The sequence below is a fragment of the Sceloporus occidentalis genome, unplaced genomic scaffold (genome assembly GCF_023333645.1).
Source record: "Sceloporus occidentalis isolate IW3139 unplaced genomic scaffold, rSceOcc1.0.p SCAF_14, whole genome shotgun sequence".
Lineage (NCBI taxonomy): Eukaryota > Metazoa > Chordata > Lepidosauria > Squamata > Phrynosomatidae > Sceloporus > Sceloporus occidentalis.
In genome coordinates, this window is record NW_028316994.1 from 7,941,504 (window position 1) to 7,957,838 (window position 16,335).

The following is a 16,335-nucleotide window of genomic DNA, read 5'->3' on the forward strand; positions in this document are numbered from 1 at the left end:
CAATTTCTATCCCAGGCATCTCCAGTTAAAGGGATGTCAAGGAAGTCCTGCCAGTCAGGTAGACAATATTCAGCTAGACAGAAAAATAACCAGGCCTGGTATATAGTAAACCCCTATGTCTGTGGAGGAAGAATCAGATTTATCACACAAATGTGCCTAACTTGACATTGCATTTATTTACATCCCAATTTACTTTAAATTCATCAAATGTATAGATGCTACTGGATTGTGTTCATGCTTCCCTTTTTTCCTAAATGGCAAAAAAACACCAACATATTCCATGGAAAGACAAGTCTTATTCCATTTCCTCAAAATGTCAACATTTTGTGTGAATTGAAACTGGATTGTAATATATTTCCTCATGGTTGCACACAGATTTTCCTTCTCCAAAAAGAGTAGAAATATTCTCCCATGTCTCCTCCAACCTTTTCACTTCTTCATATCTACCTGGTCAGGATAGTCCAACCAGGCCCACCAGAGCCTCTTGAGCTGGGCAGTGAATTGTACAAGTGTTTAAAGTACTTTAAACCAAATGCCCGTGTTCTGACTGCTGACTGCCTGAAGAAAGGCAGGGCTTTGGGCGACCAATAAATACTCTCTTCTCACTGAACAGCAGTAGATTTTTACTAGACCCACCTTGGTCTTCTTCAAGACTAAGTGTTGGAGCCTTTTTTTCTTCTAGACAGACCAGCAGGATGCAAAACTTTCTACTCAGATACCCTATCTATTATCATGGGGACATGTTTCCCCTAAGATCCAGTAAGGTGTGGTTGACTGTGTTGGACTGACACTGGGATTGTGTATGTATTGGTTGCCTTCAAGTCATTTGCGACTTATGGCAACCTTAACACAGGGTTTTCTTGGCAAGTTTCTTCAGAAGAGGTTTGCCTTTTCCTTCCTCCGAGGCTGAGACAAGGGTTCAGATCTCTACTTAACCCATGAAAGGCCACTGGGTGGCCTTGGGCCTCTCCAAGCCTCAAGGCAGTGGCAAAACCCCTCTGAACAAATCTTGCCAACAAAACCATGTGATAGGTTAGTCTTAGTCACAATATGTTAGAAACAACTTGGAAGGCACTCAAAAGATTCCTGCACTTTTTCAGCGAAGAATCACACCCCTTCCTGTGTTTGTGGCTAGTTACCAACCTGTCAGTAAACCCACATGGTCTTAACTCCTCAAGAAGCCTTGTTCAGCCATTCCAGCCATTTGAATTCTTTAAATGGAAATGCTCTCTTACTCCATCATTGAAAGAAATAGGAAAACCTGGCTCCCTTTCAAAGCATGGCACATATGTTCTCCAATTCTTTTTAATGTTTGTTTAGTCTGTACATCATAAATCAAACACTTTTAAAACAATTGCTTGGTTTAAAACACAAACACACTCCCATTCCCCCACCCGATTGAGAAAAACACACGCTGTACAATTCCCGAGGGGTACAACGAAGTAGGAGGGGGACAGGTTATCGGTCCAGGCCCATTAACTGCATGGACAATGACAGGGTCCTATACATAGTTTAGTACACATTATTGTAGGGACTTGAATCTTGGCACAAAAGAACTGCACTTCCTGCACTCTGTGGCCAATGGGAGGAAAGGGTAGTTAGAAAAGAAGTATTTATATATAAATGTATGTATATATCTATATTAATATAAAAAGTCATCTGCTAACATGATCGCAATGGGTTGGGTCCTATTAGTGGCATGACTCTTCCTTCAGAGGTTATACAATGGTCACTGGTCTGAGTCCTCTCTCAAAATGCCGATCTCCCAGTCTGGGGTTAAGAGAATCAAGGCAAACATCACTTGCAGTTAGAACCAGAGAATCCATATTTTCCAAAGAACTGGAGGGCTGAAGAAATCCTCAAATATGGTTGTGCATCTTGAGCCATCTTAAAAAGTTCTGATGCTAGGAAAATATAACGTTCCCAGCCTGCATGAAGTCCCATTGCACAGCACACAAGGCATTTGGAATTGATGAGGATCTATGGGACATCCAGCGTTTCAGTCATGCACACTTCAGGGGTGAAAAACTATCCAAAAGTACAGAAGGCAGGGTAGTTTAATGGGAAGGATGGTTGTTAGCTCCTGGTTGCAATTTCCAAACCAACTGGGTCTTCCAAAGAACTGACCAACCAGCATTAAAAACCAGACCATCGCTTCAACCCACTTATCTTCTACATATCCTTCCCATAGAGCTCAAGTCAAATAATGCTTCCTCCCTTTACCTCTTTTTCTCAAATCCATTAGACTCCCTCAGATAAATGGGAATGGATGTCCTAATTTGCTTCTTTTCCAGTATCTTCCACATGACCATGTTATGTTTTGTTGGGTGCATGGTAATTTCACATCACACCAGCTAGCAAAGCCCAACCATAACAGAGGACAGAAAAAGTGTACTTTGATAAACTAAACTGCTCCTAATAAGGAGTGGGTAAAAACTTCACATAAGAAGCTGTTATTCAACAAGTACTAATGATCAGATAAGCCTATGCCTAGTAAACACTATGTCTGTTCTCTTCCATTAAATATTTTACTAGAAAAGGTAGCCATTTTTTATTCACAACTCTTAATCTGCAAGTATTTACTGAGGAGTATTTATGAATGAGAGGGATCTCCTGTTTTGCCACTTTCTAAACATCTTAGTTTGGAGTAAAGAAAGCTAAGTTCAAAGTGATAGCTAAATAATTCATCTTAAGTGAGGTCTGAGAAATTAAAAAAAAAAAGAAAAAAGGAGGAGAATCATACCATATTTCTCATCTATTGGAAACAGGTCACCATTCTGAACTGAGAAGGCCTGGCTGAGTGTCAGTTTTGCAGTTGAAACAGTTGTTTCAGAGTTATAACCAATCACAAAATGAATCTCCCAAACTCCAGGAATTTGTTCTTTAAAAGCATCCTTTGCAACCCCTCCTGTCTGTACCAAAGGCAGGCATTCTGTTGTTTTGGAATTTAATGTTTTTTCTTAGGCCACCTGAGAAAGAAGAAACTTTTTTTCTCCACTCTCTTGTGTTTCATTGTCCATTTGGGAAGCTACAGTTAAGCAATTCAACAGACACACCATATATTGGGTTAGTTGTTGTGATCACATTTTCTCCTCAAGGTAAAAAGGTGGATAGCATAAACAATATTATTTTGTGTAGGAACAGATTACTAGTTCTGAGGCTCCCACTTTTCAGTAGGGTTTTTTTGAGGAAGTGATGCTCAACTAAATGTAGAAGCAGCTGACACTACAAAGCAAGTTGTATAAACAAAGTGTGATGTATTCATAATGGGCAAAGGAATCTAATATCAAATTACAAAGTCAGGAAGGGAATATTCTATCCGGAAAAATCTCCAGCTTCCATATAAGGCAGGCAGAGGTACAGCCACCACTACAGGAAGAATCCACTGAATTTCAGCTACAGGTTCAGAATTTTAAACTTTTGTATCAAGATAAAACAAGAAAAGGAATATCCAGTATCAGCCACTTTTGGAAGCAAGAAATAGTCAGTAGTATTTCAGTCAGAGACATTAGTCTAATTGGGCCTGACTCAACGTGAGCATATTGAGTTGTCCTAGAGTTGACCCAACAGAAGAACTGTGATTAAATGAAGGCCGGAAGGCTTTATATATAGCCCCCTTCCCATTTCTTTTCTGTTCTTCACTCGGTTCATTACATATTTAGTCAGTATATTTTCTAACCAAATTCTGTAAGGTTTCTTTTAAGGAATACCCTGATCTATTGGAGTCCATTTCTATCACAATTGTCTCTCCCACAAACCATCCTGCAGCTTTGGCAACATCCCCCTTCCTTTCTCTCCTTTTCGAGGCACTGGAGTGGATAGGCAAACACACTGGAATCAAAATGCATCTTAGTCTCCTTATATCCTTGGCTGGCTCTCACCAAGGCAGGAACCATGGATGGGGGGACCTGGGTATGCTAGATCAGGAACAGCAGGGAGACACCTTTGGTACTGCCACCTGGAAGAAATCAGCATGCTCTGCCTTTGCCAAAATGGAAAAGCAACATCTCCGACATAACTTTCTTCAGAAGGTTAACTTCAATCGCCATGCATGTGAGGCAGAGAGTCAGCTGCATGGTGTCCAGAAGAGGGAATACCTTCAGAACTCTTTGGTTGCCACCTTCCTCTCCTGCCTCTTTAGATTTGCATAGTATTCTATGCAACGTGATGAAGGGGTAGGGAGGGGAGATGCACACAGGGAAGCTAGAAGGTCTACAAGGATCTTGTGCCCATGCATTATCCATTCACTTCCTTTCCACTTGGAGAGGTTGTGGTAGAGGGCCTCAACATAAGGCTGCAGATGAGAATGCTACCATAGGGTATTCTAGCATCAGTCAATCACCACTTAATGTAGTGAAAGAGTATCACATGTCTTGCAAAGAAGGGGAATGACCTCAGGGCTCAAATGAAAGAATACTTGCTAGGTGTGCTGGGTACCCAATGCAACACACAGGCCTGGCCTGCAAAATCACTAGTTGGGTTTTCTGTTGTCTTTCTCAACTTCACAAAAAATGAAGGAGACAAAGCAACAAGACAAGCAAATGGAAATCCTTCCCAAAACCACTCCACTCCTAGCTCAAGAGAAGATATGCGTATACAGAAGGGTCCTTATTTACGTGAGGTGTCATGATGTCCTGGGTTATGCAAGAATAGTAGCATTCTGGGGCAAAAAAAACAACACACCCACCATGCATCAACCCAAGACAGAGAGCAGGCAATATACTTTTGTACTTCCTGCCTACCACCTTAGGGCCAATTCATTTAGTTACTAACAGCACAAGCTACAATTCTCCTGTGAGTGTACCACTTTAGAATGTGTATGGGAGAATGGCATCTCACAAAGCTCTCCCCATATTCAATACTCCTCTATGTGGGAAAGTGGTATGTCAGCAAGAAAGCAAGGCTGGAACCAGACCTCCAGAGTTGCTTCCTCTCTATGAGCAGGGAGAGTTTTCTTATCTTTTTTCCTCTGAAGAAACATTCAATTTTTTGATTCCCAACTGCACTGTGAACCTGTATTGTCTTTGGAGACAGAACATTAGGTAGAGATTTGATGGTGCAGAGGCATCTATGCCATATGGCACCATATGTCAGATCATAATTCATAAAGACTTCTCTAATTTGCTATTTAGGCCATATGTTAAACTGTAATCAGTTAGCAGCCACATCCCACTAGTTCCCAAGGGCTTTAAAGATGACAACTAATCTACTGTTTTTATAAATGTGAAGAAAGCACACAAATTAATATATTCCCCCCTGAAAAGAAGCAAGGCTCGTATGGCATAGAGCAGCTGACTAGGTCCTCACAAAAGTGGGGCGAGCATTCTTGAAGAAACATTCCATGTTCTTTCCTGTCCTGTCTTCAGTGTGTGAATTAGCTCTTAATATTCCATTCAGGGAAAAAGGGAGTACAGGAAACACCATCTCTTCCTGCAAGTGGGAACCCAGAGTGGTTTCTGTTCTATTTCGGTATCGTCCATCAGAAATGCTGCGATTACATCAAAAACATTCTGTAAATTGGTTCTCACTGCTTGTAAAGAAAGCCAAAAACGTCCATTCCCAACACTGCATCCAAGCCGTGTCAACCATCTCTCCCTGCACATGTAGACTGGGGAATCCAGGGGAGGACAGGATAATATCAATTTGTTGTTACCAGGCAGCTAACTCTTGCTACTGAAGACCCTCCAGCATTTAATCCCTGGTTCTACCTGGCTTGTCACACCTGTGCCTTTGTGATTGTATGAGTCTCCTCAAATGTCAACAAGCTTGGCTATCTTGTCTATTATATCTGGAAATCTCCAGTTGTCAAGGTTCACAACAGCCAGGAATTAGCCTCATCTTCCACCCTAAAGTACCAGAGTAAGGACCATCCATCTCTCCTGTCATCGCCCCAGCCCTATGCTTGTTGTTCCTTGTGAGCCCCCATAGCAGCAAAGCGCTCCATCTTGTGAATGTGGCGGTGCTTCTTGAGGCCATAGGTGTTGGAGAAAGCTTCTCCACAGGTGCTGCACTTGAATGGCCGCCCACCCTGGTGGGCCTGGAGGTGTTTGCTGAAATACTTGGGGTCTTTGAAGAGCTTGAGGCAGGCTCCACATCGTAACTCACGCTTTGCATCGTGGGAGCGCTGGTGGCGCAAGATAGATGACAGGTAGAAGAAACTCTTGGAGCAACGGTCACAGCGGTAGACCTTCTCACCCAAGTGCACTCGCTGGTGCTCTAGAAGGTTGCTGCGGTAGCGAAAGGTCTTACCACAAGTAGGGCAACGCTGGGGTCGAGCAACAACATGAAGGCGCTGATGTTCAGCCAGGCTGGATGACTGGGCAAACCGCTTGTTGCAGAGGGCACACTTGTAGGCCCGCTCACCAGTGTGCACCACTTTATGTTGACGTAGGTACCATGAGCGTAAAAAGCCACGCCCACAGACAGCACAGCGGTAAGGGCGCTCCTCTGTGTGGCAGCGCTGGTGGCGCATGAGAAGGGCAGCCTCCCAGAAACGCTTGCCACAGACTGGGCAAGAGAAATGGCGTTTCTGCAGGTGGGTACGACGATGCAGCAGTAAGTCATAGGCGCCTGCAAAACTCTGCCCACAGACTGAACAGGCCAATGTGCGGCGCACCAGGTGCACATACTTATGGGTCACAAGCCCCAGGAAATGCTTGAAAGTTTGGCCACAAATGGAGCATGAAAAACGCTCGCCACTTGGCAAGGTGGGGTGGTGATCCTCAAAAGATGTCAAGTTGTCGCCACTAGCCATTCCATTCTCCAGAGGGGCGACTGCCGCTGCTGTTTCATCTGGTGGCAAGAGCCGCTCAGGAGCAGCCTGGTGGACCAGCTTGTGCCACATGAGGTTCTCAATGAAGCCAAAACACTTGCCACAGACATCACATGGGTATGGCTTCTCAGCCACATGGACCTCCTTGTGGCTCATGACATGAAAGAGGTCAGGAAAGCGTTCTCCACAGTCCGAGCAGCCGTAAGTTAGTCCCTCTGGAGGCGGAGGTAATGAAGGCCCCATGGGCGTCAAGGAGGGCCCCATTGGTGGCAAAGAGCAAGGCAGTTGCAGCCGGTGGATTTGTTTGTGACGGGTTAAGCTTTGTGGGTAACCAAAAACTTTCCCGCATATCTCACACTTGTAGGGTCTCTCCCGTGTGTGCACTACATGGTGTTTGCTGAGGTGGAAAGATTCACGGAAACGCTTCCCACATACGGCACACTGGTGAGGCTTTTCACCCGTGTGGATTCGTTCATGTCGCTTGAGTGTCTCCCGGCGCCCAAAACCACGGCCACAGATTCCACAACAGAAATTCTTACCAGCTGCTGTTCCCACCAGCAATGGATGAGCACCCAAAAGCCCATACGATGCTGGCTTGGTATCACCATCAGAACTGGTGGCCTGTGGGTCTTGCGGAAGGAGGTAGGCCCCTGGAGGCAGATAGGACAGGGCACCTGTGCCATCCTTGGGCAGTTGGGCTCCCTCGTGTTGTAGCTGCCGATGGCGCAGTAGGTTCTGGGGTGCCACATAGCCCTTGCCACAGATGTCACACTTGTACTCAGGACGTGGTGGTAAGGTGCCAGGAGGTGCATGGGTTGCTTGGTGCTTAAGCAAGTACGAAGCATCTCGGAATTCCTTGCCGCAGACGCCACACTGCACTCGCAACAAGTCTGAGTGGGTCCTCACATGCCGCTTCAAGCTCTCCCGGCGGTTGAAGCTCTTCTGGCAGACAGAGCATGAGAATGGCTTTTCACCTGTGTGGATAATCTGATGTTGGTGCAGGTGGCTTGGCTTTTTGAACACCTTCCAGCAAAGAGAACAAGTGAAGGGGCCTTCAGCCTGAGCTATGGCAACACTGAGAGCAGATGTCGCTGTCCCCCCAGCTGGCGCGGGTACCACTTGAGGGTTGCCACTTTGGGCAGGAGGCTGGGCAGTTCCTTCAGCACCTGGAGCAGTAGCTGTGTTGGCAGCAGCAACAGCTGCTGCTGCCACTGCTGCAGCTGCATTAGCAGCTGCTGCATTGGCAGCCGCCGTTGCATCCTCTGTGTCCTTATGACAGCGGCGGTGTCGGATGAGACTGGAAATGTGGTTGTAGGTGCGCCCACAGGTGGTGCACTCATAGGGCCTCTCACCTGTATGGACCAACATGTGTTGCACCAGATGAGATGATTGCTTGAAAGATTTCTGGCACACCCCACAAGGGAAGCGCCGGTCAATGAAGTATTTCAAACGCCGGAAGTAGTTCTTGTCGTCCTTGCCTGCCTGGCTGTCGGCACCTACAACACCGGCAGAAGTGGCTGGGGGTGGAGCCTGGCCACGTTTTAGGCTGCTGAAGAGGTGCTGATGGCCGGAGAGATCCACAATGCCCCACTGAGGAGTGTTGTAAGCAGCTGCGGCAGCAGCAGCGGCAGCTGTGCTATCAAAGAGAGGCTGACTGGTTGCAGGTACCACTGCTGGAGTGCTGTAAGGTTGTTGTTGTTGTGGCTGCTGCTGCTGTTGTTGCTGCTGTGGAGGAGGAGGTGCGGGTGCAGGGCCTCCTGGTTCAACCTTCTTGACTTGGATGTTAGCTGAGGAAACAGATGTAGAGGAAGAAGAGGCCTCAACTTTGGGCTTTGATGTGCCAAGGGCTGTGGGGACACGGTCAAAGTGGGCAGGTGGAGCAGCTGTTGGCTGCTGGGTGTAGTCGTACTGTGGCTGTGGACAGGGTAGGGCGGCAACTGCTTTGGCGTGCTCGTGGTTGTAGGCCTCCATAGGTTCAAAGCGTTGGTGGTTCAGGAACTCCAAGAAGTCGAAGGGGTAGCTCTGGAAATGCACACCCTCGTCGCTTGCTGCATTGGCTTCCATCTCCGCCCGGGAGGGGGCACTGCCTAGAGAAAGGGGAGAAATAGGATAGCAATGTATATGCCCTGCATATATCAAATACATCAGCACTCAGATCAGCATCAATATCTATGCTCAATAAATGAACAGGCTCGGAATTTTCTTGTTTAATTCTTGCTTTTACTAAACACAGGCTCTCTCAGGTTGCAGCTTTGGGATCAGACACTGAGGGACAAACATTCTGCTACTGCTCCTTATTCTTCTACTACTCCCAGACTATGGAATGGCCTGCCGGACGAGATCAATCAAATTACCAGCTTAGACAGCTTTAAAAAAGCTGTCAAGATGGATCTCTTCTGTCAGGACTTTCCTGAATAAATCTGCTCAGCCACAGAATGATTACCCCCTCTCACCAGGTACTATACTGTCATGCTGTCCATGTTCTGTTCATTTTAATTAGAGATTTAAAACTCTAAATTTTAATTGTAATATGTTTAATTCTTTTTAAGGGCAGGATCTTGTAATATTGATATAATTTTGTGTGAGGATATTTTAATTGTTAGCTGCTTTCATTGTTTTATTACAGAAAAGTGGGGTAGAAATAAAAGTTTAATTTATTATTTTTATTATAAATGTCCTAATTTTAAGGCAAGAATGAGATAAGAATCAGATTGCCAAACAGAATACCTGTAGGGTTCCCCCCCCCCCACTCCATGGGGAAAATGTATACACAATCCTATTCTATCCATAAATTAGGTGATCTTAAAATAATCAAAATCATTTAAATATGAAATTAAAAGGTTGTAGGCAAGGAGTTAAGATTTGCTTGAAAAACTTCTCTTTCTCTAAGGTCAGCAGGAAGCTATCATATCAGGTTGTCTGTCCATCTAGGCCTGTACACTCTACTTAGAGTGGCAGCAAGTAGTTTTCTAGTTCTAAGAACAAAGAGAAAACTACGCTAGATCACAAGGCCTATCTGTTCGAATAGAGAGTTTCAACAATTGCTACTCAGATGCCTCTGAGAAGCCCACCTGTAGGGCACAACTGCAAGACCATCCCTTGCAAAGGATATGCAGAGGAATACAGCCTCTGATAACAGAGGTAACAGACAATAATCATGGTTAATGACCATCAATAGTTGGGATCAGACATTGAGACATGAATTTATCTAACCCCTTCCTAATATTTTTGAAGTTAGTGGTAATCACTGAATCCTATGATGCTGAATTACATAGTTTAACTATGTGCTGTGCAAAGTAATACAGGACTTGCTTTTCTCAGAGATCTTATTTTTACATTTAGCAGAGTTGTTACCTGAGCCCTTTAACCAGAAATATCTGGGGTTGACCATGGAACCTTCTTCATGCAAAGCATTTTGCTCTACCACTAATTGACAGGCCCTCCTGTCTATATAAGTGTATATGATTCGTTCTCCTTGTGTTACTGAGACTTGCAAACCCTGCTTTTGGATTGTCAGAAAATATTCATATTGGCTCTGTACTAATTGGGCACTCTTAATTCACAGCACTCATTCTATGAAGTTCTAGAAATAGTTATAATGGAGATATTTAAGGGATGAAAGCCTAAATTATGAATTAGATGTCCTTGGTACAAGCAATTTGAAACCAGGTACATTTCAGGCAGTTCAGAAGACCATGCTTGACACTTATGTATGTAGTCCCCTGTAGCTTGCTAAATATCAATGTAAGTAAATAAACCAAAAGGATGTTGGGTACAAACACAGAAAGCTTCAGTTCAACTCTGTATTCATTTATAAAACTTTCTCAATGCCTGAAGAAAGCTGGTTTCTCTTAGTCTAATCCACCTTATGGGGCCATTATAAAATGATGTAGACCTATACATTATATGTTCTATTTCTTCTAGATTTCAATAGAACAGTATGAGTTTTAATACAATCAAAATTATCCTGCACTCCATTTACCCCAGCTTTCTGTACCCAGAAACATTGAATCCTGAAGCTGGAATCAATTATGTGAATTAATCTGGTTGTATCTATTTTATTTTGCAGGACACTGTTCTGTTTTGATTAGATTGATTAACCATTATAATAACTATTGCACAGTTCGAAACTCACACACACACACTGGAATTCCTATGGAGGCCCTACTGTGAACTCTCAGTTGTGTTGCACTCTTATCATGGTTTACCAGAAGTGCACTTCGAGATCTGAGTGAGCTGTGTACAATTTCTTTGCATAAAGTTCAGCTAGGGTAGGCTACCTGGCACACTCCAGGTATTCTCAACTACAAATTCCATTATTCATGTCCATTGGCGATGCTGGCTGAGATTTATGGGAATTGTAATCCAAAATATCTGGAGAGCATCAGGTTGCCTACCTTACAATTACAATGTAAAGACAATACAAGGCAGCACAGCCAATTGCACACTTTCTGTCACTGTTTTTGCTGTAACATGTGAAGCTGCCCTGTTTGCTATATTACTAAGGGATGAGCAAAGCTCTCAGTGTTTCTACAAGGCTATCAGCCACAGTATTTTCTGGACCAGTATATTCTGAAATTTTCAGGGATGTAGCCATGTTAGTTTGTTGCAGCAAATCCTAAAGTCTAGCAGTACTTTAAAGATTAACATGTTTTATCTTAAGGGCCAGCATGGTGTACTGGTTTGAGCACTGGACTAGGACACAGGAAAACCAGGATCTGAACCCCAGCTAAGCCATGGAAACCCATTAAGTGACCTAGAGCAAGTCACACACTCTCAGCCTCAGAGGATGGCAATGGCAACCCGTCTCTGAAGAAATCTGCCAAGAAAGCCCTGTGTTAGGCTCACCTTAAGATTGCCATAAGTTGAAAATGACTTGTAGGCACACAACAAGAACAAACCTGACACAAGCTTTTGTGGACTGCATACTACTTCCTAAAAGCATATGGGTAGCTATGCACAAAAGCTGGTGCCTAAATAAAACTCACAGTACCACAAGATTCTTTGTCTCATGTTCTATGGCAGTATCTCTCCAGTTCCCAGACACTTGAGGGAAACAATAGATGATAGCTAGCTGCCATTATGTCTTGCTTGCATGTTACTTGCTGGCTAATGCTAGAGCAGGGGTAGGCAACCTCCGGCCCGCGGGCCGGATGCGGCCCGGTGAGGCCTTGGGACTGGCCCCAGCCCGGTCCTGCCGCAGATTGCCACCAGGGCCTTTGGCCTCTCGCGCGCAGGGGCAATTGTCTATAGAAGCCTCAGAAACATGCATTTATATTAACATTTTTTAAAAAATCAGCAAATTTTTTTTGCGTGTCCTCCACTTTTTTTAAAAAAGTGTCCACTATTTGAAAATTTTGTCCTACATTTGTTCCGGTTTATTTATTTATTTAAATTTTTAAAAAAAATTATTTAATTTTTTATTTTTTGGCTTCGGCCCCCCAGTTGTCTGAGGGACAGCAACCCGGCCCCTGGCTCAAAAAGATTGCCTACCCCTGTGCTAGAGGGATCTGTTAGAACAAGCCAAGTGTTTGTTTTTTACATTAAGATGGTAAGACTTTCCACATATTTTCCAACATTAGAAAAATCAGAGACATCAGAAGTATTTTCTCATCCTTAACAAAGCTTTGATCAGAGCTTAGAAAAGTTTTTTAAAAACCTATGGCTTTTAAAAAAAACCTGCCAGCATGGCTGCTAGACATGATAGATGTGGGATTCTGGAAGCTGCAGTGCAAAAGAGTAGTGTTTCCAAGCTCTGTTTTCCACATCACTAAGGCAACTTGGAATCTAGAGAAGCCTTGGATGGAGAGGGCAGGTAGGGGTAAACAGACTAGAGCATATGGCCATCCCGATTCTGTAGGACTACAACTTCTAGCATCCCTGGGTCTAGTCATACTTGGCTGGCCACTGAATCCTGATTCCTGGTGTAAAGTTATAGATTTTTAACACCCTGTGCAGACCGGCCATTAAGGCCAGCCTGGGGGCAGAGTCGGGTGTGGCGTCCATATGACACACATCCAACTCTGTCCCTAGGGTGCCGGGATGCTGCTCCACATGGTGTGCTCCTCTGGCGCTGCGTCCACACAACACAGCACCAGAGGAGCGCCTTAAAGCCACAGCACCATGGCTATTGTGCCCTTTCCAGGGCGCAAAAAGGAGCCACTTTTTGCAGATCGTTTTTGCACCCTGGAAAGGCCAGATTGGGGATGTTGTGTCTGGTTGTTGTAGCCTCGATCCAGCGCAACTGAAGGCAGCTACAGGCCGCCCCTTAGGGGCAGTCTGCATCAGATGAAAGCCAAAGCTACACTGAAAACTATAATCAGGACTAAGGCGCGGTACCAAGTGCCAAAAAGAGGCACCGGGGAGGCGCCTTTCCTTGCTCCGCAGCAGCGTCATAGCAACCAAATTGTGCAGCGCTGCTGCGCAGCAAGAAAGAAGCATGGCAAAGCACCAGCAACGGGCGATGATGTGCCAGCGGCGCAGCCCCGTTTGGACGTTGCACTACTGGCACGTCATCGCTACGCGCACCATCTGGATGGTAGCGCGCAGCTGCGGCACACCCATGACGTGCTAGGGTTGCAGGGCATGTGCAACCCTAGCACATCATGGGTGCGCCGCAAAGGGCCTGTCTGTACTGGACCAAAGACATTCAGCACCAGCATGTCTCTTTAGAAATGTTTGGGCCTCCCTTCAATAGCACTGACCACTTCAACAGTACCAAGAACTTTCCAGAGAGGATTTGGCCAAGATTTGTCTGGCTCCTGCCTAACATAATGAAATGTATAAGGACAGAAACGGATCAAAGAATAAGTTGGGAGAAAGTTAACCTATAACAATATGAGACTATGGTAGTCTTGAAGAAACTCAGGCAAAGTAACATAGTTTGCCTCTTTGAGGTTCCTGGAAAAGTGAAGAAAGCAATGCATGCTATGTGGCCACAATGCCTTAAACCAGGAGATAAGAACAATTCCCAGGAGCCCCAATGGTGAGGAATGATGAAAGGCGTGGTTCCAACATCTGGAAGACTGTGTGTTTCCCACCCACAGCTTAATTAATTCAACTTATTTGCACATATATTACTTATTTATTTTATTTATGCCCTCATGTCTTTTCAACAACACTCAACTCATACATCAGGAATGCAGGGGTCTCCAAGAGGTCTTTCATTCAAGCACTAACTGGATCTAGGCTTCCTTAGCTTCAGCAAGGTTGCTGTATCATGTTTCTTTAAACCAGGGGTAGGCAACATTTTTGAGCCGGGGGCCAGGTTGCTGTCCCTCAGACAACATGGGGGCTGAAGTCAAAAAATAAATAATTAAATAATTTTTTTAAAAAATTAAATATATAAATAAACTGGGACAAATGTAGGACAAATTTTCAAATGGAGGACACTTTGTTTAAAACCATGGAGGACATGTGAAAAAATTTGCTGATCTTTTAAAAAATGTTAATATAAATACATGTTTCTGGGGCTTCTATAGACAATTGCCTCCCAAAGGCTCCGGTGGCAATCGGTGGCAGGACCGGGCTGGGGCCGGCCCCAAGGCCTTGCCGGGCCGGATTCGGCCCACGGGCCGCAGGTTGCCTACCCCTGCTTTAAACTGTAGCTTTTTCCAGTCCTAATGCCAGCCTCTTCTGTTAGGTATCAGTATTTACTGACAATAAAGCATTGTATTGCCTCACTGCAATCTGCCAAACAAAAAAGTCTTGCAGAGTTTTCAATGTAGGCTAATCTTAGGGCCCTGGTAAGAATATAAGGGAAGGGAGTTTCATAATGGTATAGCACAGTGCATAGTAGGGAAATGTGAAAGCACATTTATGAGAGATGCAAACTACCATTTTACCAAGTGGTGTCACATCAGAGCTTGGGTAGGGATGGGAGCTAGTGCTCTGCAGCATTCACCCATACTCAGAAGAATATTTTACCATTTTTCCTGCATTTTTGATCCAGCACAGATGTGTCATGAAAGACTTGCCTCACCATGTGGGCGGATGCTACAGATGGACACCACACCCACTGCAGTTAAGTTACTATGTGGTAAACCATCATCATCCATATTCCCCTCTGTCGAAGCTAGGAATAACAAAGAGATATAGAAAAGCTGTTGGCCTCTCAGGACTGCTGAGATCAAGCCACGCATAGTGTATGTTAATTGAACATCCATATGCACGTATCCAGACTTCATAAACTCTACTGTAATGATGACCTACACTTGTGTTTCATTCATGTGCATCCAATGAGATGCTGCATTTGAATAACATGGTCATTGCATGCAATAATCTGCATGTGTGCTTCACTGGGATACCAAAGTGCTTTCTACACAAGAAAAACCTCAGGTGATTGTTAGATTGGAGACCCTTACCAAAAAAGGGGAGGGTCAGAAGTCAGCAATATAACAGAGGCAGATTACAATTGAGATTTGTAGCTTGGAGAAGACTGGGTGTTAAAAAAAATTAATTCACTTCCCTTGCTGAAGTTACTGTCAACACTACTTTGACATCAACATTTTTCCTAAGTGACTTTAATGAGGTCTTGTGATTACAAATATTCCCTCCCTAATTCTACAAATTATGCCAATAATTTTGCCCTAATTCAACAAATTAAAATGTGCTTGGTTATACCGTAATACAATAGGTGATGGCTTGGGAATCAGGCATTCAGGTTTCTTAGACAGAGAAGAGTAGAATCTATTCTAGTAAGAATCGTGGAAGCAAGATTTTCTGAAAGGTTTGCATTCATCTACTACAGATTCTTTTACTTAATGCTAACCACATGCTAGGAAATGTAGGGACCATAGAAGTGGCAAAATGCCTAACTATAGGCATATGGAAAAAATACAAGATACTGCAAATAGCATAGGGCCTTACTAGAAAAAAATAAAATCTGCATTAGATGATTCTGAGTAAATGTGAGATGCCAATGAGTTTAGACCAGGCTGATCTACAACAGCAGTTCTCAAGCTTTGCCTCTCCAGATGTTTTGAACTGCAGCTCCCAGAATCCCTGAACACTGACCATATTGGCTGTAGCTTCTGGGAGCTGAAGTACAAAAACCCAGAGGACAAAATCTTGAGAACCATGACCTGTTACAGACTGCAAAAATAAAGCTGCTTCGGGTCTCTTTGGAGGTATGCTATTTAAATGATGGATGGGTCCTAAGAGTCCAGAGATCGCACCAAAGCCACACTCCATTCCTAAGCACCGGAGTGCAGCTTTGGTGCAGCTTCCGAATTCTTAGGATGTATGCATCATTTAAACAGCATGCCTCCAAAGAGACCCAAAGCAGCTTTATTTTGGCAGTCTGTAACAGGCCCATTAGTATAGAAAAAGGCTGAGGGAGCCTAGATGGGGAATGGTGGTGGGACAGAGCAGGATAAGGACCCAAGGAGAGTAGCACTATGGGTGAGAAGTCTTTAAAGAAGAGTTCCTCATATCTTTTGAATTAATGCAAGGACAGAGCTTGCAAGACAGGAGTTCTTGATTTTACCCCTCAGACTGCACATTTGTGCATATGTATTGAAAACCGGCAATGAAGCAATGTGCTTTGTTATCTCCCTGTTATG

At 44.3% G+C, this 16,335-nt stretch overlaps 1 protein-coding gene across 2 annotated transcripts in view; it reads right to left on the reverse strand.

Moving 5' to 3' along the window:
• Positions 1–1,287: 1,287 nt before the first annotated feature.
• The window catches only part of ZNF865 (zinc finger protein 865), a 33,750-nt gene continuing 18,702 nt past the window's right edge, over positions 1,288–16,335 (reverse strand). For both annotated transcript variants that reach the window (XM_089480618.1, XM_089480619.1), the window contains exon 2: positions 1,288–8,859. In XM_089480618.1, the coding sequence (XP_089336744.1) occupies positions 5,897–8,836 (2,940 nt within the window). In that variant the 5' untranslated portion in view covers positions 8,837–8,859 and the 3' untranslated portion in view covers positions 1,288–5,896. The remainder of the gene's footprint in view (positions 8,860–16,335) is intronic.